The 27,506-nt window shown below is 40.3% G+C and overlaps 1 protein-coding gene across 3 annotated transcripts; it reads left to right on the top strand.

Moving 5' to 3' along the window:
* The first annotated feature begins 4,107 nt into the window (after positions 1-4,107).
* Positions 4,108-25,538, top strand: wt1a (WT1 transcription factor a). Of its 3 annotated transcripts, XM_085358694.1 has the most exons (9): positions 4,108-4,573; positions 7,937-8,059; positions 9,130-9,232; positions 14,430-14,513; positions 20,534-20,633; positions 23,118-23,262; positions 24,606-24,695; positions 25,079-25,171; positions 25,417-25,538. In XM_085358694.1, exons 1-9 carry the CDS (start codon positions 4,108-4,110, stop codon positions 25,536-25,538), a joined length of 1,326 nt encoding a protein of 441 aa, XP_085214820.1. The 3 variants fall into 3 exon arrangements, with proteins under 3 accessions (XP_085214820.1, XP_085214822.1, XP_085214821.1); XM_085358696.1 differs by lacking the exon at positions 14,430-14,513 and having other exon boundaries at positions 25,079-25,162; XM_085358695.1 differs by lacking the exon at positions 14,430-14,513.
* The last annotated feature ends 1,968 nt before the right edge of the window (positions 25,539-27,506 follow it).

Below are 27,506 nucleotides of genomic sequence, written 5' to 3'. Positions count from 1 at the left end.
AATTCAAATTGTAAAACGGAAATCATCAGAAGGTTGAAGGCCCCACCAACTCTACCCGGCACAGCTGGGGCATGCCCTGGTCATGTCACACATGGAAAAAGAGAGTTGGTACTGTTACACTGCAAGGCCCAGTCCAGGCGGCAGTGACCCTGCTGGGAGTGATGCGTGTGCTGATGTTGCTGTCCAATTCTCAGCTGGAAGGTTTACATCATAAAGGTGTTACCTTTGGTCCTGAAACACAGAGAGCAACTATCACATACCAGCTTGCCCTGGACATAGCATGAGGCAAACTGTGTGCTCTGCCTGCCTGTAGCATGTCTTTAGCTTCATCGGTTTTTAGTTGAGAGTCAAAGTCTGGTACTTGTTGCCAACAAAATGTCAGACTGGTCTCCATCAGTGCTAACCTTTGTCAGAGGCTCTATTCATAACTTTTAATGGGCTGAATTTCTTAGCATATCCAAGAGGCGTAGGGTGTCAGATTCAGTGGACTCATCTCTGCTTTTTGCAGATGATGTGATTCTCTTAGGTGTATCAGGTGGTGACCTCCACTTAGGCTACATCCACACTAATGCGTTTTCATTTGAAAACGCATCGTTTGGGCCTCCCGTCCACACTGAGACGACGTTTTCGCTGATCGAAAACGCAGCGTTTTGAAAACGCTCCCGAAAACGCATACATTTGAAAACGGTGCTCGCGTGGCAGTGCACAGGAGTTTTTGAAAACTTTGACACATTTTAGTCATGTGATGCAGTCAAGTGACCAATTAAACTTATATACAAGGGCATTATACAGCAGTTGTTTTGTTTGCTCTCAGTTTTGACAGCCCTATCAAAGATTAATATCAGTCTGTACATGCTTCAGATAGCTTTTCTTCAAATTCTTTAATTCTCACTCGCTTTTGCAACTTTGTACTTTTGTGTTACTCGCAGCAACAACTCCACCTCATTGTTAGTCCATTTAAAAAACTCTGTGCTTTTCCTCAACATTTTGCCGCGACATTTCAAAGAGCTGGAAAGTAAAGAAGCGGCAGACAGAAATGAGGCAGGTCGAATCGTCTCCCGTTTCATGCATGTGCAGTACTGGAACGTAAGCGTTTTTGGCTGTTTCAATGTGGACGCACAATTCTGTGAAAACGACTGAAGTTGATAGTGTGGACGCGGAGCGTTTTCAAATCTATCCGGTCTAGTGTGGATGTAGCCTTACTCTCAGGTGGTTTGCAGGTAAGTATGAAGCACTAGGATGGGAATTAACACCTCCAAGTCTGAGGACGCCGTTCCCAGCTGGAAAAGGGTGGAGTGCCTACTCTGGGTCAGGGATGAGTTGCTGCGCCAAGTGGAGGAAATCTCAAGATCTCAAGGTCTTGTTCACAAGCGAGAGGAGAACAGGGTGGGAGAATGACAGAAAGATCTTGTACAGGTGTGTTGTGAAGAGCGAGCTTAAGATAAAAGCTAAGCTATTGAACTACAAGGATCAACCTGTGGTCATGAGTGACTGAATAAATACGACTGTGTTTATTAGTGGTTGAAATGAGTTTCCTCTGAAAGGTGTCTGGGCTCAGACCTATAGGGTGCAGAGTTTGGTGCTTAATGCTCAGTGTAGAGCTACTGCTCCTCTTCATTTAAAGGAGCAACCTGAGGTGGTTTGGATGCCTCGTGGATGCCTAATAGGTCAGGTCCTGTCTGGTGTTTATAAATAAAATAAAAAAACAGCAGGAATAATATTTATATTGAAATGAGTGAAACCTCAGTGATACCAGACTCAAAGGACGGTAAATAAGCTGTTAAGTAATAATGTGAAAATTAAAAAAAGTGTGTGCAATAATTTTTTAACTTTGCCTTGATATTACTATAATAATAGTTTTCATTATTCACTACAATTTCATTAATCACACAACTAAATTGCTCTTCTGGTTTTTAAATTTATTTTATTTGCTGCTGACAGTAATTTATTCTCGGGGTCCCCAGAGACTTCAGTTGGTAGTCTCTGATATGTAAATATTTCAGTATTAACATTCTTTTTAGGATTATGATTTTTTGTCATAGTCCTTAATATTATCATTATGAGTTTAAAAAAAAAATCTAAAAACTTCCCACTCACTACCGAGCAATGTTTAAATTCTTGTGCACCCACACATTTGATACCACCTGTAAGAGAGCACAGGGCTGCACACCAGCGAGAAAATCAAGCCTAGTTGTGTTTTTTTCCACTGTGGAAGAAAATAAACTCTGTTCCTGGTTCCCCACAGTGTCCTGTGCCACTTGATTCTTTAAAGAAAATGCTAACAACGCCCCTGCACAGTTAGTTGTGATGTTAGATTTTTTTGTTTGTTTTTTATGCAGTTGAGCAATAACGAATTAATTTGAAAACAAAAGCACTTGAAGGAAGTCGTATTAATGGCTAATAACCGGATTAATAACCGGAAATAAGTGCATCTTTAAAAGGTTTTGACGCAGGGAAAATACATTACCGGCATTTTAATTTGAATAATTTATTTATTTTTTCCTTTTTTTTTCTTTCGCACTTTTGTTAGTCTATCAAGAGGTCAGACACGGTTAGCACTGTGTTCTCGTCGTTTTGACGCAGGTGGAAAAGACATAGATTTGCATTACGGGAAAGGCCGTTGTTGCCACGTGCAACCAGCACGCGCAAACGTGGAGAGTTGAAGATAAATGGACTTTTCACGCACACTTTGGGAACTCTTATCGCATTATTCCCAAGCAGGAAACTGATGAATGTTAGCAGTAAGGTGAGCCGTTAAAATGTGTTTTCGTTGTATGGACGAAACATTAAATTTTAAACCACTGACACGCGCGTCTCCGTTCATTTATTTATGTATTTATTCATTTCTCAGTGATGATTTCCCTTTTTCTGGCCTTTCGGCTGAAAACCTGAGGCGTCACAGTTCTTATTATTTTAGTGTTCGTGTGATTTTAATATGTCGACAGCTTTTCAACGAATACAATTAAGAAAACAGAGTAAATAAAATAGGAAAACGCAGATAAATACAGCAGCGGGCCTTAAAAGCTGCAGTCAGACATGATTTATTGGCGCGCGGGGCGTTCGTGCACAACCGTTTAAATTAGACCGTAACCCCGCCCCGGTTTGTACTTAAACACAGCAAAAAAAAATTAGATAAATCAGATGTTATAATAATTTAATATTGTCTAATAATTTTAATCCGTGTAAAATGCTGCATTTATTTTCAGTCTGGAGGAGGAAGGTTGATTCGTTTCTATTTAAAGCGGACTCCGGGCCGGGCCTCCTTTGTCACAGGTGAGTTTATTCTTTACGAAATATTTAAGTCGTCTTCAGAATAAAATCCTTTTTAATGCTGCTTGATTAAATGCATTCAAAATAGCTACTGTATCGGCCTGTCAGCAATAAAATAGACTTATAGTTTGGGCTATTGTCTTTCAACAAATAGTTAGAAAATTATGCTTGTTGAAGATTTTTGTTCCCAGATTTTTTAAATACAGGAAAAGCACGTGGTTAAAATTTTATTTTTGTGTGACTGAGGTCAAAGTTTGGCTTTATTTGTTTGCATCAGAGTGACTGTTCAGTAGATGAATGAAGTCAGAGGGTGCTTTCCCTCATCACCTCCTGACTCCACCCCCTCCACCCTCCTCACACACACACACAGACACATGCACAAGCTCAGAGAGTGGAGGGAAAAGAGGGCTACTCCTCCTCACTCCTCCTCACTCCTCTTTCTCCATTCACAGAGAAAGCTCTGAGCTCCTTCTTGAATGGACCCCATCTCTCCGAGCCAAAACTTGCTTTCTGCTGTTGTGGACGAAAACTGAAGATCACCACTGATCAATCTGTCTGTTTTTTTTTCTTCTTTTTTCTTCTTCTTTTGCTGAGAAACTTGGCTGCAGAGACTGTGCTGTGTCGCCATGAACTTCTGTACTTCTGTCAGACTTGATGAGTTTCCAGAGCGCCTGTGTGTGGTGTCGTAGACGACTGATTCAGAGAAGAGCTGAGAAAAAGAAGACGTACTCCTTAAAGTGACTGAAAGACTCCCAAGGATTAAGAAGGTGGACACAGGGAGACGGATCGAATTTAAAAATAGCCTTCCTTTATCCCAGTTCTCTCCCCTGGACCGCGATGGGTTCAGATGTACGCGACCTAAACTCCCTGCTGCCCCCGGTCCCGGCGGGCCCCAGCCCTGGCTGCCCGGCCCTTCCCGTCAGCACGGCCCCTCAGTGGGCTCCTGTCCTGGACTTCCACACTGCCCCCTCCCCTTACACCTCTCTGGCTGCTCCCCACTCTTCCCTGGGGGCGCACTCCTTCATCAAACAGGAGCCCAGCTGGGGGGCCGCTGGTGACCCCCACCACGATGCAGATCCCCATTGCCTCAGTGCTTTTACCGTCCACTTCTCGGGCCAGTTCACAGGGACTGGGGCCTGCAGGTACGGTGCGGCGTTCGGGGCACCACCTCCTCCGCCGGCCCCGAGCCAACCGCCACCCGTGGCCGCCCCGCACCACCACCAGCCCCCCAGCAGGATGTTCAGCAATCCGCCATACCTGACCAACTGCATGGACACGCAGCAGGCGGCCCGCAACCAGACAGGTAGGGTGTGAGTCTGGGTGTTAGAACATCACCAATTTAACTGTCAATTCTTTCACAAGAACTTTTGACAGATGCAGCTTGAAGTCTTGGTATCATTTTTTTTTTTATCATTCAATTCAACATAAATCTTTTCTACTTTCTGCAGAAGGTGCTTCAGAAGGTGAAGGTCACTTTTCTATAACTTAGCACATTTTCTTTTACAAATTTTACCCCCTGTATATGCATCTGAAGTTCTCTGACAAATCTGTCAGTCATTAGTACATCACCAAAAATGATTTCATGTGGTTTAAATCAGCTGACGTGTTCCTTCTCTGGCTCGAAATCTTGGCTCGGCCTGATACGACCAAGCACGTTACAAACATTGACATCTTCTTAAAAGCACACACAAGTTGTAGAAAGGCGATCCAGCTAGTACTCTTACACAAGACTCCTGTTTGTTTCTGAAAAGGTGGCGTTAAAAGCATTCGAGCTGTAGGCATTAATGTTTAAGCCACAGATGTGTGTCCTGTGCAAACGGCCCATTAAAAGATCACATCCATGAACTTCTTTGGATCTGATCTTGCTTTTAATCGCAGTCACTGAATTTTTTAAATAGGGTTACAGTAATTATGATCATTCTTTTCTTTTGTGTCTGACGCCCTTATAAATTAATTTTTGGAAGGTTTACTTTTTATATAAAATAACATGTCATGTGTTACTCATAATATAGCTCTGAAAATATCATAATTCCAGGTGCAGTGCTTCATATGAAATTTTATATAAAATTACCGTTTCATACTTTTTAAGGTAAATAAAATTTTGTCTGAAATGTTTTAATTCATTTACAAAATCTGATTGTCAAGCACAACAGTATTTTGGTCTAATAAATGTCAAAGATTTGGCAATTGTAATTTATAATTCTTTAAACATCTGCTTAATGTGTAATAAATGCATGACTGCAGCAACGTGCATCAGCATGATCCACTTATAATTAAATACGCCACTGAGTTAGTTCGAATTCGTAATTTTTGCCATTGGAGTCGAGGGTTTTTCACATCTCAGTTTAGTCCTGGTTGTTTAGATTTAATTTCAATTTGTGTTTTATTCGGAGAACAAAAACACTTTTCTGTTAACATCTTTAAACATTTTTCCATTATTATTTTCACGTTCGCATGTAAATTATATAAAGTTTCATTTTTTTCTGTGAATTTTTCTGTGAATTATATTCACCTGAACCACGCTTTGTGCATCATCTCATTTAACCAGTAAAATCCGTCATTTTAACCAGACTAGAGTTCAGTAATTAACCATGAGCTGAAGCGTGTCCAAAGTCAACAGTGGGATTCATACCTTCTGAGTATCACACCCTAAACTCTTGTTTTTGTAAATGTTCATTTCAGGCAGAAAAATTCATCTGTTAGTGATTACCCAACTGATTAATTAGTAATAACGTGCTTATCAAGCAGATCGTTTAGGAATAACACAGCAATCAAAGCGCCAAGCCGACCTCTAACCTGTTTTTATCTGCTCCCCGCTGTGGCTGGATGAGCACAGACAAACAAACCAACAGCAGGACTCGGGTCACACAGTAGAGCGTGATAGCACAGTGGGGTCACACAGGGACCATCACACACACACTCACACACACCGCTTTTCTGTTTTTCTGTCATGTTCTGACATTTTTGTGTGATTTGAACAACAAAACAAACAAAAAGTAAAATAAATTTTACCAAAACACTTCAACTTTACAGCACAACTTTTACTGTACTTATTGCCATATATTTAACCTTTAGATAACACATAAATACATACTGACGATCACCTAATATGTAAAGCTGATTTCCACAATCATCCATTTGAAGATTTATTTACAACTCTGAGTATTAAAAAAGAAGAAGACAATATGGGGTATTTCCAGAGTTTTCCAGCTGACCTCATCTCTTCTCACCTCAGTGCTAGACTTCAAGGAGGCAACAAAAATGTCCCAATACATGGATGAACACACACACGCTCAAACATATGCAGAGAGAGAAAACTCAGACAGGGAAGAAGACAAATGGAGATGTTTAATGAGTTTTTTTCTCGTCCCCCTCCGCCTCTCCTCTCAAGCACCGATTTACAGGGTAAAGTCGGTGAAAGTGCTGTATTTTAATTAATGAGGCGTGCATGTGAGAGATAATGTGTGTGTGCGTGCGTGCATGGGTGATTTATGGCAGTGTGTCGTGCCCTTTAGGCCAGTCTAAGTCATGAGTCAGGTCTAGTCTGGGTTGTCGGGCACGGATCTCTCTCAACAGAAGTCGGTGTGTTTGAGTGTTTCTTTGGGGTTTTTTTTTTTATAAAACTAAATTTATTCAAACTGAACTCGCAGTTTAACTGTGTGCATATTATGCCAGTGGTGAAAATAAGATTAATCGAATGGAGAATAAAGTCATAAATGAGGCTAATTCAAATTTTCTGTAACTTTATAAAAAAAAAACGAGTAAGGGAAGCTTAAGGTGTAACATTTAACATGTCTCATGTTTTATGTGTAGAAACAAAGAAAAACCCAGAAAATCTTCTTCACCTCCTTTTTTCACTGGTTTTATCATAACTTGAGTGATTTATTTTCATCTTTTAAAGCAGAGAAAATACATAAATACAACCCAAGTGCCCGAGCTGGTCCTCTAGATCATAGTCTGGCCTGCAACGTCCTAAAAAGTGGAAAAAATGAATAAATAATAATTGACATAATTATATTACTGAATCTCAAAATCTCAAAGTAGGATGATTGCAATGAGTCTGTACTGCTTTTTAACGTATGTGTGCAAAGCAAACTTTTCTCTCGCCTTACACTGATGCGTGAACATCTCTGCCCGGTGCTTCACATTTCATGACTTTGGCTGACTTTGATGGTCTTCATCATAAATGTTACCTTGATCTTTTCCTCTTTTAGTGATCTGTGCTGCAAGACTGTCAATAATAAAAGTATCAGCGTTGATGTTCATGAAAATGAGCATCATGTATGATCACCGTTTCGTTCAGTGATGCACTCACCTTTTGGTGGCATTTTTTAGTCTATATTCATTTTGCTTGTAGCAGGATATATGCTGAAATGGTCATTTATGAGGATTTTTTTATTAATCTTATTTCTTCATCGCAAAAACAAGAAAAAGGAATTTTTTTTAATATAGAAAATTCTTGTTTTTAATCATGAAGGCCTTGTTGGGATAATCTTATGAGTTTATTATAAGTCGTTTGTTCTGCATGCGGCTCTTTGGTTACTTTACCTTTATTACCAGATTCACAAATGCAGCTATGCTGTTGTATTTAGTTTCATGTCATCGTGTTTCACTGTTATGGATTTCCGCCTGTTTTTATGTATTTATTTTTCTTTCTGTGTTGCAGGTTACAGCGCAGTTGCATTCGATGGAGCCGGTAATTATGGTCACACTCCTACACACCACAGCTCGCAGTTCTCCAACCACTCCTTCAAACATGAAGACGCTTTAACTCAGCAGAACACGATGGGTATGTGCGAGTGTGGCTTTCGGCGTGCCGACGCGCCCTGTGAATTCAGTCTCTCCTGATAAATGTCTCAGCATGTAAACAGGAGTTTTCTTCCTGAGATTCATTAATCAAAATTTTTTGTTTTGCTTAAGTAAGTTAATTTTATTCTAACTATTTATAGTGAAAATATAAATAGCACATATTAATATATGTGCTCAAATGGTAAAAAAGTTTTTTGTTTGTTTTGGTGTCTTTTAGTCTTCTGAAATAAACAGACTTATATATATATACACACATATATATCTCCATTTGCAGGGAATTGCAAGGGAAAATTTAAATGACTCATAGTTGTTACACTTTCTGTTTTTTTTTTTATTAATCACAATTATAATTTTTACAAATAGTTTTGTTGCAAGCTTATACCAAAGCACATAGTTACATAGTTGCTGCAGGTCTTTTGCCTTTGTAGGACAACTGCTCAGATAACATTTGTGCAGATCCAAAAATGCATTATTTTTCCATCTTTCTCAAAACAACAATGCATCAGAGTCTCTGCCAGTTGGAACAAAAATAGACGTTTCAGTGCGTTTTAATTCTGTGTGAGTGCACAGCTGTGTGTATGGCAGCCCAAAGGCCCTCACCTAGGGAGTGTCTTGTCCCCTATTCTGGTCCCTCGGCCCTGACCTTGCATGTCGGAGGTATAAATCAGCCACATCCTGACTGACAAACCCCTTTCATCCACCCACTTCTGTCTTTAATCCCTCCCCTCTGTATGGTATTTGTAAATATTTAAATAGGGGTGTTTTGTGGACCCGTAGCTGTAAATTTTCAATGATTTTTACAGCAAAGATTACGCCGGGAATTAGAGTAGAGAGAGGGATTTTTCAGAAATGTCAAGGGAGCCGTTGACAGAGAGAGAAAGATCTTAACATTTGAAGAAATCTGGGGGAAAAGAGAGACCACAAAAGAAACACTGCTGAGGAATTTAACCTTCACATTATGTCTTTTTTGTTGTTGCAAAAGCCATATTTTTTTTAATGTATAACTACCCACATTATATACTGTATTGTGTATCTGTGTGGGCATTATAGGTGAGCAGCAGTATCCTGTACCTCCTCCTGTCTATGGGTGTCACACACCTTCAGATAGCTGTACGAGCAGCCAGGCTCTGCTTCTGAGGAATCCTTACAACAGGTAACACTCACATGCCTCATGCACTGCAGTGCGCACCCACCAAAATCATCAAATCTATTTTTACACCAAACTATCAGCAGCAATTAAATCTGGAAATACTTCAGAAACCATTGTTGATTGTTTTTGTGTTGCACTAAATTCAGTGAAAGGTAGCAGGATGCAGTTCTTAACAGGATGTTCACCTTCAGGACAGGTCTGCCTGCCATTGCAGTTTCCTTCTTTGCTTTTGTTCTGCTTCCTTTAGCAGCTTCTTGGTTGTTTCAGTTTTTGTGCACCCATTAGAGTATTTAAGTATTCCTCAAGTGATGTGAAAATCCTCAGTGTATGTATCGTCGTGACTTTGTGTGTAGATTAGTCCGTAAGTAACGGTGTTAGGACGTTCAGAAGGAAAGCATGGGCTGATTTACTGATTGTTTAAAATAAAGAAAGTCCTTTATGCTTATTCTGTGAGGATAATTGTCAGTGATTTACTGTCTACCTTTCTGGGGTTTTAATTGCTGTGAGACACTCTGGTGTTTCCTCTGAAGGACAGATGACGTCCAAGCAGAATTCGTCATAAAGTGCAGTTACATTGTGGCAAGACGCGAAAAGGCTGAGCTTCTTCCACACTGAGTCTTTCGTAAGATCCTCTGGTTCTAAACTTGCGACTGTTCTGGCATCATTTTGCAACATTAGCGGGAGTTTTTGATTGAAACAGCGCAGGGCTTTGTGCTTTTATAATGCCTTGCAGAGTGATCTACATTAATCTTTACGATATGAATCAGCTCGTGTTGATACAGCGCTTACATTTAAGTTAAAACTGTTTGTTTCCATCCAATAAAAACGAAAATGAAGAAAATAAAGGAAATGTCTTCACTGACAGCAGACTGCTTCACATAAGGTTAAATCACATTAAGCCATTTTCCAAAAGCAGTGATTTGCTGCAGTAGATGAATGACTGGAACACTAGAAATATTTCCACTCAACAAGCCGCTGAGACGAACCGAAGCTATAAGCCTGTTTTCTTGTCATGAAACTCCACCGATGGTTGATGGCCAGTTTACCTTCTTTCATTGCTTTCCTAGTGGGCTTTGCAGCATTTAATGAAAGGACTTTTTAGCAACAGTGCGCAAGACTCGCTTTTCACTTTCGATTAGATGAGCTGTCCAGTGTGACGTCTAAAACATGACTGGTGCAGTGACTTTTTTACCCAGTAGTTCCTTGTGGGACCCTGACAGGTCTCAGCACACTGTAGTTTGACTTGGAAGTTTTGTATTTGTGATAGCCATGGTGACTGTGGTCACACCCATAATCAATTTGACAAAAGTACCAAGAGAAAAAAAGCTTTTTCCCCCCCGTTATTTATGGGTGTCAGTAATAATGTTCTGTAGCTTCTCCTGACTCAGTCGAGTCTAAGTGAATATTGGTTGAAACTTGCTCTTATGTTCCAAGCAAAGACAGAAAATAAGAAACTTAACAGCTGGGGGAAAAACCAAGCTCTTCCATGATTATCTTGGTTATAGTGGTGAAGATGGAAAATGAGAAACGTGCTGCCAACATGTCGTGACAAAGCATGAGCACATTCTGAGTTTAGAGACCTTGTCTTCAACTATATGGATAAAAACACTGGGCCACCTACACTTTGCTGTGGCTGCTGCCATGAAGCTCCTGGTGCGCAGTGTTTGTACTGATGTCAATGCCAGAGGAGGTTTGAGCACCTCAGCGCTCAGTGACCGCACCCTGTAACGTTGACTGCTGTTCCCGTGGGTGCTAAACGCTTCACTTTGCAGTAATACTTATAATATTTAGGGGGAAGAAACTTCATAAACTGACTTGCTGCTACGCTCACTTCCTATTTCAGTACCACACTTGAATTCAGTGAGCTCTTTAGAACGACCCATTCATTCACAGTTGTTTGGCTGACTGCGAGGCCAGGTGTTTGATTTTATAAAGCTGTGGCAATGGGACTGAAAATATCTGAATTCTAAGATTAGAAATTTTCTGTCCAATATCAATACTCTATTTGGTATGTTTTTACATACCAAGTGTGCAATTTTCTGCATGTACATATAGTGAGTCTGCTCCTCCACCAACAAGTATTTCACCTTCAGCCACACCCAAACTTAACCTTTAATCCATTCCTTTACTCCCTCACTCCACCCACATTCCAGAAATAAAAATATTGCCTAGTTTCTTAAAAATGTAGCCATTGTGCCCATTTTGTACCTGATAATTTACTGCAATTATTGTAAGTCGGATTAGTACAGAAAAACAAAACAAAAAAATGGATGTTAATGTAAATATTCCACAAGCCTTCACCACACAGAGCTACCTGTGCAGCTCTTTTACAGATGCATTTAAAAACTAGCGGCAATAAGCTTCCTCTGAGGTTAATACATGAACCATTTTTAGTAGGTATGTCTCCTGGCTGTGTGCTCGCTAAAGTTTTTCTTGTTCTGATTTCTAAATATAACATTCTTCACATGCCATTGCTTCAGTGTTCCCCATCGATGGACCAACGTAATAAATTCTCTGTGAATATCACAGCAGGGAAAGTTGTGTGAGAGAGAGACGTATGGTCATAGGCTGTCCTCAGAATCTCCCTGTGAGGGACGTCTTAATCATAAACATAACTGATATCCACTCGAACGCGCTCTCATAGCTGGGAAGGCTCATATGAGTCAGTGGTCTAATCTCACAGCCTGGTACCAACAGGCCTGTATTTACTCTGCAGGCTGCTGGAACAACATGAAATAAAAACACGGGCCTTATTAATGCATACAGACAGGGGGGCACTCTGGTTTTTATCAAAGTAAAAAAGAGTACAAGGTGTATGAAATCGCACACCATGTTCTGAACAGTTGCTGTAATCTTTGAGCTGCAAACAAATGCTCAGGCTCTTCTTGGACACACAGGAAATTTGGCAATTTGCATAGAATTCCAAACTTTTGTGTCCTCAGGAGTCATTTGACTTCTCACATGGAGTCGGTGCATGTGGAGGGGGTGGCAGTGGGCCACTCTTTGCATATTCAGTTATTCGGTTTGCTCAGGCAGATTTTGTTTTTTCATCTCACCGAAGCACGATTCACAGTTTGTCTGAACCATTTTCAAATATGTCTGGAAATCCCCTCCTTCTGACACCTTTGAAATACAAGCTCTTTTTGCACTCGTTACTTAAATGTTTATGTCAATTTGTATCTGTATAGCTTTTTGCAATACAATGTCTCATTAGGCAGATTTGTTGCACTGATAAGGGGCGACCGTGGCTCAGGGGGTTGGGAAGCATATCTGTAACCGGAAGGTCGCCGGTTCGATCCCTGGGCTCTCTGTCCTGGTCGTTGTGTCCTTGGGCAAGACACTTTACCCTACTGCCTACTGGTGTTGGCCAGAGGGGCCGATGGCGCGATATGGCAGCCTCGCTTCTGTCAGTCTGCCCCAGGGCAGCTGTGGCTACAACCATAGGTGCCTCCACCAGTGTATGAATGTGAGAGTGAATGAATAGTGGTATTGTAAAGCGCTTTGGGTGCCTTGAAAAGCGCTATATAAATCCAATCCATTATTATTATAAGCCGATATGATTATTAGTGGGATGAATGGATGCTTTTAAAGTTACTGTTAGGTTTTTATGACTGTCCAGGTTTGACTGTTAGTTATGATGGTTAAAGAGGCTTGATATGCATTGAAAAGTAGTATAGTATTTATTTTATTGTCATTGTCAAGAACAATGAAATTGCGTTTGGGGCTTCCATACAACCCAAAAAAAGAAGAAAATAATAAATACCCCTTAAAACCCAAGTGTACATATTTAACCCAGTGTGACTCCAATGCAATAAGACAATCCTTAGCAATAATGTTCGTAGAAATTCAGACAAAGACCTGAGAAACATGACAAAATACAACAATGCACCCATTCAATATTATTGTACTGTGAGATATGATATCAGATATGATAGTTATCTATTTAAGAAAGAGGGGGGCAGGAGGGGGAAGAGAATAAAGATATGATGCACCAATGCAGACCAGTTCATTGCTATTAAGAAGTTGGATATGGTTACTGCCATTGTTGCGAAGACAGCATGAGTGGATGTTTTGTTGAGTGCTTCATGCTGAGTTCCACTGACATCCACTTCACTGAGATGGAGGCAACATTTCAACAGTTCAGTTCTACGTTGTTCAAACTGCGATCACCTTTATTAATTTACCCCTTCAGATCATTTTATCTTCTTGGATGCATTTGTTTTCTACTTTTCAACATAAAACCTAGATTCCCAGTCACTTCAGTTTATTATTTTAGCCTAGACAAATCAGCCAAAGTGTCTGTATTGTGTCGGAAGTGGGAAAAAGTTGGATTTGTACATCCCTATCCAAAAAGCCTGCCTACATAGTTATTATCAAAATTATAGATATTTGGTAATTGTGCTGTTTTTGATCCTCTGTGGCACTTCTTGAGATAAATTCTCTGTTTGTTTATTCTGAAGAAAAGATAAATTCTTTTGTAGGTTAACTGTGAAGTGGAGGGTTTTTCCAGGAAACACCTGCTGTAACACACGCTGGGTGTTACGGCAACAACAAAAAAAAGGGGGAGGGGACCGATAATGGTCATAAAATAGATGGTCAGCAATGGATCCAGTGAGAGAAGAAAAGCAGACATATTTATTTGAAAATGTCATGGATAGCTGCTTTAAATCTTGCTCTGAACCTCCATCCCAGCAGTATTTCAGCAGATATACCATTTGGCCCAGCTGGCCGTGTGCCCCTGTTGTACTGTAAAATAATAGCTGTGTAACGAGCAGGGTACCAGGCACCACATCTACCCCATCCACACTGCTATGTGCCTGCAGGTGGTGTAATAGAGGGACTGTGGTGTTAGGGGTGAGAGCTATAAATCCATTGTGTGTGTGTGTGTGTGTGTGCACGTGAGGTATTTAAACGCATGGCAGCTCTGAATAATGATTCTCGAGTCTGCCGTGTTTAATGAAAGATGGCCGTAATGAGATAATTTGGCTCTCTTGGTGTCCGAGGAACATTTTTTAATCTCAGCTCCACCTGTGACTGTGTGGGTGTTTGTGTGTGTTGGCATTTTTCATTAGCGTGCTTCTACAGCGGACGACAAAAGCGAGTGAATACACACACACATACACCCAACCGTGTCCTGGTGCTTGACAGTCCACTGCACAGCTCATGAGCTTTTCTTCTACATTTTGTCTTTCCTCCACAGCGGTGAAAATTTATATCAAATGACCTCTCAGTTGGAGTGTGTGGCATGGAACCCTGTCAATACACTGGCATCCACCATAAAGAGGTAGGAACTCATCCATCGCTCTCTTTAAGCAGCAGGAGTCTGTCAGGTTTGGGCTGAATAGGACAGTGGGTCATGTGAAGGGAAGATTAGGTCGAAGAGAGTGAGCAGACTCATTATTTTTGGAACAGCAGCGGCAGTTTTCAGCGCTGAAAGAACATCTTTAGTCTTTCCCACCTGCTGCGTCGCTGTGATGTAGAGTTTGAACAAGCCGGTAAAACACACGCTTCAATTTGGTTTTTAAGGTTTGAGGTACTGCTGCATGGACGGCAAGACACTGGGTTCAAACTCATGTGCTCATTTGTTTTATCTTAGCATGTAAACAACGCAGCAACCACTTTCTCTGTGATTTAGAAGGACGCCAGTTTTGTAGGACGTTTGTTTAAATAGCATAAGTTCCTACAACATACACCAGCCTTACTTAATTCAAATGCTACATCTATTCTTCCTGTTACCAGAGACATTATAAAAGCGAGATGTGCCATTAAATAGGATTTGCTATCAAATTTTTAAGCAGTTTTCAAATTTAACTGGTGATTCTGTTCATGCTGCTGTCAGGTCCCAGTGCCCGGAGGTTTTATCAGTATGACAGCAGAATGGCAAGACCCGCTTCTGTCAGGACTTTGCCTTTGTTATTACTAATATAAATAGCAGGAATAGTTACTTTTTGCTATACTATAACTTATAGTACTAGAAGTATTGTTCCAAATGGAAGTGCATCTACTACTGAGCAGGTAAGAACATTCATTTAAACCACTGATCAGCCACAGCATTAAAGCCGGTGAGCAACATTGATCATCTCATATCACTTATTAGTCAATTGATCGCCGTCTGTTCTTTGCCTAACTCAGCAACCATTGATCTGATCACTGTACTTCAGACTGGTGCTCTTTTTCAGTGGGGGTTGTCTGTGTTGCAGATCAAAATATTCAAAAGCATTGTTGCCTTGACATTAATACAGATGTTACCCTGTGGTAGCCCCCCCCCCGCGACCCTGATAAGCAGAAGAGAATGGATGCATATTTAGAGAAGATGATTGTTGGCTGATTGTTGTTTAGAGGTTAGATCTGTTTTAGGTGGTTACACACAGATGTTTAGGCACATGTCTGTTTAAAGCCATTCCACCATTTGTTAGTTTGCTTCACTGACAGCCATGCTCAGCATACTGTAATGGGTACTTTTTATTGCAACTGCTCTGTTTTTTGACTCGCTCATGCTAGTGCACTGTGATAAACTTTACAGCCACTGAGTGTTTGATAAATGAGAATAATCTTACAGAACCTTGAAACAAAACACAAGCATAGCTTTAAAGGTCAAACATGGGTTTTAATTCCTAAAAGGATGTAGGAACAATAAATATAGATCAATTTATTATTGTAGGGTCTTTAACTTACAGTACAAAGACCTTGAAGCAACTGTTGTTGTGATTTGGTGTTATATAAATAAAATTCAATTGATTTAAATTAAGTTTTTGAAAGCAGTGTAACTTAAGAATGCCTTAGAAGTGTTTTCAGTGCGGTTTACCAGCCAAAAAGATAATTAACAGAAATACTGTTAATGTCAAAGTACGGATATAGTGAAAGACGTCTATATTAGCAAATGTTTGCTCCTAAATTTTACATGCTGATAATTTTTGCAAAGTTGTAAAACCAGTGGGGTTTTGGCGCCAGCGCTTGTCTTTGTTCTCATCCTGGGTCGAGTATCTATCACATTTTCCCACGGCTTCTTATATTCCTGTCTGCCAGACACCAATTAGAAACCATGCAGAAATAATCACTGAAGTGTCAGCATTGTTCAGACGATCTTAAAAGCACCGAAAAGCATGCGCTGTGCTGTATGTCACTGTGACCTGCATAGCTTACTGCTGGTCAGCATCTGTGTCGACTCACAAATAGCTTTCTGCTCCGAGCCAAGAGGCATTCATCTTGGTTAACAGATGAATGTGTGTGTGTGTGTGTAATAGAGATTTGTATATGGATAAAGGTGTGGTACTGTGTGGTACTGCTGTTTTGTGAGAGCAGTGTGGGTGTGTATGTGTGGTGGGCCGAGGCTCTTTAAAGCCGGTATTAATGTGGTTTTATTCACTTAAATAAACTTTTGAAATAGAAAATATTTCATTTTGCCTGTGGCTTCATGCTAGCTGAGTGATTTTTACTGTTTCAGAGGGCTGTCTCTGACTTTGTGGCATCTGTGATGGACAGCAGGAGAAATGAAGGGTTGAGGAGTGATGAGGATGATGAGGAAGAGAAAGGAAAGCAGAAAGAAGGGGAGGAGCAGGATTTGAGGAAGTGGAAGTGTAGGGGAGCTGAGCTGAGACAGGGAGTACAGATTCCTCCCTTCCTATTATTTCGATTTGGAAACTAAACACTAAAACGATAAAGTGCACATCAGCTGTTTGCTCAGTGTGAAAGAGTGAAGGCTGGAGAAGACCTGCAGTAGTGCCAGAGACATTCTGTAGAAATATGAGACCACGTATTTCAAATGTGGTTCAGCAACTCTGATTATTTGCCATTACACTCTCTCAGTATCATAAAGCACTGATGTGTGGTGTTATTATTAGTTTTATTGTTTTAGCACATCATAGCAAATCATTAGTTCCCGTCATAGATGTGTTTTCAGTTTTTTGCATTCAAACATCACACCTGATCGAGAGTGACACAGTGGTTGCACGTGTTGGAAGATCTCCTTCATGGTTCTGCAGATGAGCGTGTGCACTAACGTCTGCTCAACCTACAACCATGAAGGAGGAAGAATTTGAATAGCTGACCCTCTTTAGACTTTGCAACACTTTTTTGGATCAAAGTGATTAGAAATGATAAACAAGAGTCCTTGCAGGAGTTTCTGACACTCACTAACAACTCCGTATGGAAATGTGGAAGCACGTCGTCACTCATCGTTCATAATGTGATCAATCTGAAATTCATCACAGATCAAACTTCAAAGTTGTGCCTGAAGTTGTAGCTCTTACCAGCTATTGCTATAACTATATAACCTGTTTGAAAGTTTCCTTAAATGTGAGTATTTTATTCAAGAAATGCATTTGTTTTCTTTTTCCTGACATGAAAAGTTTGCACAGATATGTGCTGCAAAAAATGAAGCTGGAGCTACCGGTTGGTGAGATTGCATTAGCCCAAAAACTGCTAGTCTGCTCATTTCTGACTCTTTTCTGCAGAAACACTGTAGGGTAACAACACTATTTTTTATATACCTTTTATTTGTTACAGTACTATTTCTCTCTGCTTTCAGTCTTTTTGCTGTAACCTTGATATTTTGAGCAAATATAACGCTGTTTTCTCAGATTCCTCCTGCATCTCCTCATTAGACACATTACAGGTCTTTAGCATCCGTGGTTTGTTGCTCTAGCTGCAGATATATAAGATGAGACATCCTTTATTTAACTTATATTTGAGACATTCTTGCTGCCAAGAGGTAACCATCCCTACAGAGTCTGCCTCGTGAGCTTGACAGGATGACATGAGTTGCAGGTTTGTGATCCATGATTTCTGTCCCACCAGGACATTTGTGTTTTGCATTCTGTTCTCCATTTTTAACTCGCGGATTTTGTTTTTGCTTCACCTTGCTACTTAGATTTGGGCTCTGAAAAAGTACATGTGGCAGTTAGGAAGGTATTCTGGTTTTGACACACATGATACCGATACCCTAGCCTGATGCTTCAAGGGTGAACACCAAAGGATAGCTTGTAAGTACATTCGCCATGACAAGATGAAGTTAATGGACAGCCTTGTCTTATTTTGCCTTTTGAAGGACCTCGTAGTGTTTTCTGGTTTTACACTCTTAACAGAACTACATATTTTCAAACAACTCTTCATTACACAGTTATATCTTTTATATTGTCAGATGTCATCTCCTTCTGTTTTACGTCTGTGTGATGTAAAATGCCACAAACGTCTGCGGTCACATCCACAGCTGTCCAGCCTCACAGCGAGGTGGTTGTCAGAGGACTGACTGACTTGGGTCTCTCATTATGTAAAGTACATCACCCACTATTACTAATCGCATAGACATAAAGATGAATGAATAAGGCGCAGCAAAGGAGCTTGCAGTGCAATGTAAAGTCAGTTGCAGTGACTGTCTTCCTGTCTTTGGGATAATCGAGGCAGACAAAGAGCACCTTATACGCGCTCGGCTGTACGGTGTGCGTTTTCCACTGCAGCGGCACAGGATGCAAACTCCCATCCTCCTCGTTTGGTTAGACAGACTGAAATATAACACATTTCATAGACAAGAGCTTTCTGTGTCTCTGGGTGTTATGATAAGAAGATATGAGAGGCAGCTGTGTCAAACAGAGCAGGTTTTGTTCTGCCCTTTAAGTCATGTGAAATACGTGACTGGAAGAGTTTCTGTAGCAGCTGCTTGATTATTTTCCTTGATCAACTGTAAAATATTAACCGTTTAAAGCCTGAACCATGAAATTACTGCTAGAAAATTCAATTTTGTTAAAAAAAATCGAGTGTTTATTGAATCTTCTGACAATTAAAACAACAAACTAGATATTCATTTGCATATGTGTTTTAATTTGTGTCATATTTGCTACATATGGCATTTCTTTTGCAATTTATTACTTAGAAATATATTATATATATTAGATTTTTTTGGTGGGGAAAAAACACACTGATGATGTAGAAGCCTGAAAAACTCACAAAAACTATTTGTATCTAATATGATATGCTAGGTGTTAATGGGTTAATCTTAATTTATATAATAATAATAGTCTCTTTAGAGAAATAGTTTAGCATTTAATACGCTCATTTTTCTGAAGTGTGTTTGCCATCTAAGTTAAGTTTAGTTGCAAGTATATTCTTTGATTATATCATTTCAGATGTGACACTTCCATGTAGTGAAGCTGATTTTGTATGAGGCAAAAACTTTGTGTTTTTGGCCAAATATTTTCCCCAAAAAGCAGAGGCCTGTGCACAAACAAGGAAATCAGCACCATACATCACCACTGGTGACATCAGTACAGTGGACTCTGTGTTTTGTATTATGGGCTCTCAGTGACAGGGTAATAATGTTACCAGCCAGCACAGAGATTTGCGTGCTATTGCATTTTTAAAATCTGGTGTGTGTACACTTCACATTCATCTTGGACTCTCTGACTTCACTCTGAAGAGGTTTTGAGCTTCTACCGTCATTTAGTAGCACGGTATACTGCAGCACGGTGGACACTTGATTTTTGGAGCCAACTTTTCGGGAGTAATGAAATAGTGCTCCTTATGCTTTTACGGTATATTAGTATTATATTAATAATAAAAATAAAGCTGTCATTTATTTTGAAATGTCCAAAATAGGCATTAATTTAACACAACGACACCGCTTGACTCTGTGCCACAGTCTGAGTCATTCTGCGATCACGCCATTTCTAAATGAACTCGATTGTATAAAAAACAGCTTCCATGCCGGACACCACATATACCAGTATGTTTACTGTACCAATGCCAGCCAGTTTAGCTACATGGGAGCTGATTGAATTGACTGGAAGACGACTTTATCAGATGTCAGATGTCTTCTCCGGTCTTTAAAAAGACTCTTTACATCTAAACTTGGTTAAAAAGAACGGTCTTCCTCTCCAGCACCTCTGCATGGTCCTTATTTGACCAGCAAATCCAAATCCAGAGCTTTCTTCCTTTGCAACAGGGATGCAACTAACCGCTGTCTGTCCTGCCGCTCTGTTTGAGAACAGTAAGTTTTGATTTTCTGGATCCTTGTGCTAATAAGCACACCATGCACTGAAACCCCAGGAAAACAGGGTTATATGTATAAGCATATGTAAATGACATGGACATGTTTATTCCCAAAGAGAACAATAAAACACCAAATATACTTGCATTTGCATTTTGGAAACTGTCTGGTGAGGTGTGATGCAGACGAATGTCTAAGATCAAACGTGTGGCCATGACAGACCTTCAGAAATCACGTCTCACAGACGTCTGGTACTTGGTGGGTTTAGAGACCACAACAGCAGCAGCTAATAAAACGGCCTGTTTCTCTATCTGTGTTTGCAGCCACGCAGCCAGTTATGACAGTGACCCCAGCACCCCGATGGTATACAGCTGCAGCACGCAGTACCGCATACACACACATGGAGTCTTCAGGGGATTACAGGTAGGAACCCACATTACTGCTTCTCCTGCATGCGCCTAACTCTTTGTCAAGAGGTCACCCTGAGGTCATGTGTTAAGATCAGAGTGTAGCCACATGCTTGACAATACTGAAAAACACCTGAGGTCACTTTGATAAACGGAAGAGCAAAAACAGACGATTGAGCCAGAGCGTATTTTTCTAATGGGTGGAATGAAGAAGATGAGTGGTGGAGAGTCTGATGCAATGAACAGGCTACGTGAAGAGGACTGATATGCAGCAGAGCACAGATTTACAAACCCATACACACAAATACCTGCGCGTACACACACACACACACACACACACACACACACACACACACACACACACACACACATTCAGGGGCTCTTATAAGGCGACTTTAAAAGTCAAGAGGAATCTTTTTCCACAAATCCATTAGCAGTGGAGAAACACACACTCAGGGTTACGCTGGGTAACGATGCAGTTTCCATGCAGGGATCAGCATGTTAATAAATCATTAGATTTTAATTATTGTCTGTCAGCTGCTCTAAAGGACAGGGAGCAGGAGATTCTCCAGACCTGCTCTTAGTCCACAACAGGACTTTTTGAGATCTTTCTTTCTGGGGCCTGCTTCATTACTCACTCTGTTCCTTTTCCTTCTCTGAGATCTTGCTCGGTACAAAAGAATAAACAATATCTCACTCCTGTTCCTTTTTAAAGTATAATTTAAGAGCTGCTAAAAAGTGAGATAACAGATTGAGCAGCAAAATGATGCTTTGCTCCATATTTTTATTACAGGGATTACACTAATTCCCAGTCACTGCCAAAGGAAATACAGATGACAGCCGTGGAATTTCACTCTTCATTAATATTACCTCATGGCCTGCAGTCATTATTACACAGAGTGTTAAAAACTGAAGCCTCTGATCAGCTAACTATAACACTTTAGTCTCACAAAGTCGTTGTTGTTGGTCTCACATTAAATCAGCTAAACAGACCTTCAGCAAACACGTTACTTCTTAGATCTGGGTTATTTCGTATGGAGGCCCAGTGTGGTCAAAATTAATTAAACGGATATGTCATTTTAGATCACATTTTTTAAAGTAATATACATGACTTAAATGGTAGAAAGACACCTAGAATAATAATATTTAATTATCAATATTTGAAGAAAATAGTTTTTTTATGCTGATATTTGTGTATTTTTTTCATGCTCTTCTATTGCATAAAAGTTTTTCTTGACAGTTTACCTTTTAATCAGCCATGTCCTCTACATCTCTGAAGATTTAACAATATCTACCCAATGTAAGCAGGTAACTCCTTTGAGCCACAGCAAAAACGTTTACCAAAGTTAATGAGGCTACTGCTGTAAATAAACCCACTGCACAGACAGCTTAAACTGTCTAGCTGTGTAACTCGCTATGCAGGGTTGTGAGACTAAATTATAACCCGAAATAAAAATGAAGAATCAGATCTGTAATTCTTAATCCTAAATGTTCATCATCTCAGTGCAGAATCATAAAATGCTGTCAGATTTCATCGAACAAATGTATTTAGTGCTGTATGTTTAACCATATACATATTTTTTAAAGCATTTATCCAATATTAAACGCATCAGGACTCCCTACATTAACACATAATAAACTATCAGTGCAAAGAGTTTGTATTGTGTGTCACACACTGTGGATTCTGATCAGTTTACAGCTCATGGTTGCCTCGATGTTCACATGGGCACGGTAGGTGACTCTTAACAGCTCTAATGTTAACAGTTCTAATTAGAACAGGGCTGACCTCTTAATCGCTGGTCATTATGCTAAACGCTGAGGAAATGAAGAGCAGATGCTGCAAACAGGGGAGGAGGAGGAGAGATGGGAGGCAGTGTGGAGGGAAAGAGGGAGAAAAGAGAAAGTGATAAAGGGAAGAATGAGGTGGAGGGGTGTAAAGTGGAAACAGAAGACGGACGGCTAAAGGAAACATGAAGAGTGTGTACTACCGTGTCAATGTAGATTAAATAACCAGCAGGTTATGAAACGCCAAGACGTCTGGTACTGTAAATAAATGTAAACACTGAATTTGTCCCTTTGGTCACGTGTGTTTTCCTGTTTTCTCCTCCGGCTGTGAGCGATGCAGTGGGGGGCACTGTTAGGGGGTCGGTCTAAAAAGCGTGACTAACTGCTCCCTTTGGGCTGCACTCAGCCTGGGGTCATTTTACTGCTAATTCCCATCTAATGAATATATGACCATTTCATCATAATGAACCCCAACATGGAGATCTCATGCACTCATTTACATGCAGGACAGATTTAATTGCCTGTTTTCTAAATGTAATTTAGAAAACAGGCAATTTTTTTTTGTTGCTTCGGCTATTGATGTCCTGGGAGAGTTTTTGTTAATTCTGCATTGAGCAGTTTAGCTTTAAATATGTGTGTGTGTGTGTGTGTGTGTGTGTGTGTGTGTGTGTGTGTGTGTGTGTGTGTGTGTGTGTGTGTGGGTGGGTGGGTGCAGGACGTGCGTCGGGTGCCCAGCATCGCTCCAGCCATCATGCGGTCAGAAAGCAGCGAGAAGCGCCCGTTCATGTGCGCCTACCCAGGATGCAACAAGCGCTACTTCAAGCTCTCCCATCTGCAGATGCACAGCCGCAAACACACAGGTGAAGACGCACGCTCTGCTGACACATTCATCACATGACTGCCGACAGCAGCGGCGTTCTGCACACATTTCCCAGCAGTGCTGTTAACTTCAATAAAGGCTTTCTACTTCGCTTACGTTTTTTGAGCTTCAGGAGGACAAACTTCTTCAAATGAAGTTTCCATTGGCTCTGATTTCCGTGTCTCCTCTTGCCAGGAAATATTTCCTGTTTGGTGAAATATAGAGAAAGAGATTTTCAGTTGGGTCTGTTGCACAGAAAAGAACCTTTCACTGTGGTGATTTTATTTTCAATGACTCAAAAGTCAAAAACAAAGCCAAACGTGCATGCACTAACAGATGTGAGCCCTTCAGATTTTACATATAATCTCTAAATTACCTAAAACTTTAGAACATGTCACTGTGCATACTCTCAGAATAGCACTAGTTAAAAATAATCAGTGTTATTCTGAGTATATGCTTTTTTGTTATTATAAACAATAAAACAGCCATAATGAGACCATTAATCTCTTCAATACTATTCATTATTATTATTTATTTATTTATTTTTACAAAGTGTGTTTGAAAATGTATTAAAAAAATGTTGTCCACAACTTACCCTGATATAAATCTTAAAAGCTTTGGTTTTTGTGTTGTGGTTACCTTTGCACACACATTTTATAGCTTAAATAATTATTTTGTTAATTACCCATTAATACATTTTTTAATCGTGTTCTTACTTACTCATTTAGTCTGTTGGATTTCAGGAAATACCCAGAGCCCAAGGTGATCTTTATATGCTGTATATAGTCGGGTCAAAAGTTTGATCAGAACCAGCAAATTTATTCCTTAATTCTTTTCCCTCAATTTCATCTGATCCTGGTTTTTTTATTTATCAAGTTATTGACTCTTTTATTGGTTTCTTTTGTTGTTTATTTGCTTGTTTGTTTAATTGCTTATGTGGTTAAATATTGTTGTTCTGCTTTCATGTCAGGCAGCTGCCTGGATCTTTTGCTGCTACCTCTCATTCATTCAGTGTGACTGAACAGTGACTGCGACTATGCAAAATCATATTTTGAGCAACGCGTTTTAATTGGATTGTATTTTTTTTTTGAAAAATATGTTTATAAGTGATCTTTGGTAATATGAGTGTTGGTGTTCCTGCATGACTGATCACGTTGCAACAATCAGGTTCAAAGCTGCTGCACAATGTTCTGGACGGGCTGATAAACTGGCCTGTTGGTTTCATCTGTACAGATCCTGCTTTTTTCCATCACTGCAAGAGTGACCAGCTGTGAGTATGTGATAAAATAAGTTGAAAGGATGTTTAAATTAATCCTCTGTGTTCTTTTTCTTGTCTCTGTCCAGGGGAGAAACCCTACCAGTGTGAGTTCACAGACTGTGGCCGCAGATTTTCGCGCTCTGACCAGCTTAAAAGACACCAGAGGAGGCACACAGGTTTGACCGGTTTTACTCCCGCGGGCTGTCTGACTTCATTTTTTATTTCTTCCTGGCCTTTTGCTCTCTCCCTCTCTCTTCTCGCTCTCCTCTGCTTTTTGCATGACAGCTTTGTTTTTGTTTTGTTTATTTTTAAAGACAGTGCCGTCTTTAAAGTTTTGTGTTCATTGGTGCACTGTACTGAACTCACTTCAGATGAAGTTGCTAAATGCTGGCCAAACTTTGGAATGGCTTCTCTGCAAGCCTTTGCTCTACTGTATTTCTCTATCTCCCTCTGTGTGTGTGTGTGTGTGTGTGTGTGTGATGTTGAATGTGTGTTTTCCGTATGTGTTTATGTGAACTCGTGCTGAATGCGTGTGCATGCTTACTGTACATGTGTTTAGGAGTAAAACCGTTCCAATGCGAGACGTGTCAGAGAAAGTTCTCTCGGTCTGACCACCTTAAGACACACACACGGACTCATACAGGTAAAACAAGTGCGTAAACTTTTATTTTTTCATTTCTTCTTCATCCATTTAATATTTATATACATGTATATTATAGCTGAAAATGTTCATTTTAATTCCTATGAAATAAAAAGAATGTTAATAGACTGGTGCTACTATGCATGAAGAGATATAGCAGCAAAATATTCGAAGAAATCCCTGATTTTAAATCCCTCTGGTGCTAATTCTCCCCCTCCTGTCGTTGCCTCACCGTCCTCCACCCACCTCTCTCTCAGGTGAGAAGCCATTTAACTGCCGGTGGCCTAACTGTCAGAAGAAGTTTGCCCGAAGCGACGAGCTGGTACGACACCACAATATGCACCAGAGGAACCTCACCAAGCTCCAGCTGTCCATCTGAGTGTGTCTCTGCAGCCCGTTTCCAAGACTAAAATATTAACATGTTATTTTGCGTAGCCCAAAACAAAAAAGCATCCGTGGGAGTCTTAATCTGACATTTAGGACTTAAATTTTACGAGCTACACACCACAGTCTGCACTCTGAGGTGAAATGCAAATCTGTCTAAAATCAAGGAGAATTCTGACAAAGGGGATGTAGTCTTGGAAACTGCAGTATATTACTTAGTTCATCAGTTCAGTTGATCTCAAGGCCAGCTCAGATCAGCTCATACCTTCCTTACCCATTCAGCTGACTCTCTCATTTAAGCTCTCCACTTGCAACATACCTATAACTGTGCTTCACCTTTTATGCTGTATCTGACTTAAGCATCTCATCTTCGTTCTTAAAACCTGCTGTGTCCTGTGACCATGAAATAGGGAGGTGTCTCAGAACAGTGCCATGCTTCTTATATAAATCACTGCTGATGGAAATGATAATCTTCTTTTACTGACATGTGTTTTTGCTTCTGTCAAGAAATGCAAAAAAATCCAAAAACAAAATCATCAATGTGTGAAAATCGCAGCGACCTCCCCAAACACCCTCGTGCAGAGTTGCTATGTCATCTGGTAAGATGCTACTTTGGCCAGTCATAGTCCTGGTAGAGTACTCAATGGTTATTTCCCACTGAGGTTTTTTATCTTAAACAAAGTACTTCAAACGCGCTGTTTTCACCAGCACGTCTACATATTTTCATGCTCTCTCTATATTATCATTTCTGCAATATATCTATGTTATTCTGAGCTCCAAACTCACAACATTTGGCCATGTATGTTTTCTTTAAGGTGGAATAACTTCCTAAAACACCTGAGTATTAGCAGGTTTTTCTCAAACAGCAATACGTAGTTCTCAGACTGATGTCTGCTGAGGATCTGGCTCAGCAGCGAGTGTATGAAATTAAATTACTAAAAAATGAAGAAATCTCTGTATGTCGATCTACGCATAGCTTGACAGCTGCTTTCTGTGATAATTTGCAGTGTCACGTTTGAGGTTGCTTGGATGTTTCAGCCTCATATATTAGCTAAAAGTTGCTGCCTGCTGCACTCGGTGTCTAAAGAGGAGGGCCACATATACATGGCTAACATAAATCTAATCCAAAGCCCTTTTACCTCCAGCCTTCACAGTCAAGTACCAAACCCTTGCCCTAATTCTAACTATACCTTTAAAACTCGGACTCAGAAAAAGTGTGAACGGTGCAAAAAAATAAAAATCCTTCATCACACTGTTGGTCTTAAAATGCTTCTCACAAAGATAGCTCTATTTTCTATGGTTTCCAGTCACAGATGACTTCTGTGTTTGGAGGAGGAGCTCCAACCTGCCACACTCACACACACACACACACACACACACACACACACACACACACACACACACACACACACACACACACACACACACCTTCAGCGAGTGTATCCTTGTAGCTGTTCTCAGTAACTTCATGGCTGTGACGCCTTTAGGGGACGTTCGTAAACTGTAGCCATAAAAAAATAACCCGTGTTGCACTCTCTCCAAACGGGCGCTAATTATGGCGCATGCTAGTCAGTGCAATGCTGGTATGTTTAATTATTGTAGCCTAATTATTGTGACGCAGAGGAGTAATGTCTGAGTGCAGCCTGCTTCCCCAGATGATGGGGTTTTTTATGGGATTTGTTGACAGTAAATAACATACATAATCAGTTTTATATAGATTCTCTGTACCCATGTTTCAGGAGAACCAAGAGGAGATAACAAAAACAAAAAGCTTCACCTGATAGTTTTGCTTGAAAGTAAAACGTGTTTCCACCTGCATAAAATATAATTTCAGGCAAACATTGGGTGTAAATGTTCTAAAAATGTATGCAAATCTTTCATTTTACATTTCCATGCCCAGGATGTGTTCCAGAGGACGCCAGATCTTAACTGTTCAATGCTGCAGAGTGAGGTCAAAGGTTAT

This window comes from Diplotaxodon limnothrissa, linkage group LG7, assembly GCF_057381915.1.
Source record: "Diplotaxodon limnothrissa isolate DT_005_m linkage group LG7, D_limnothrissa_male_GT1.1, whole genome shotgun sequence".
Classification (NCBI taxonomy): domain Eukaryota; kingdom Metazoa; phylum Chordata; class Actinopteri; order Cichliformes; family Cichlidae; genus Diplotaxodon; species Diplotaxodon limnothrissa.
The sequence above is the reverse complement of the archived record's forward strand: the minus strand, read 5'-3'. Positions and strand labels throughout refer to the sequence as shown.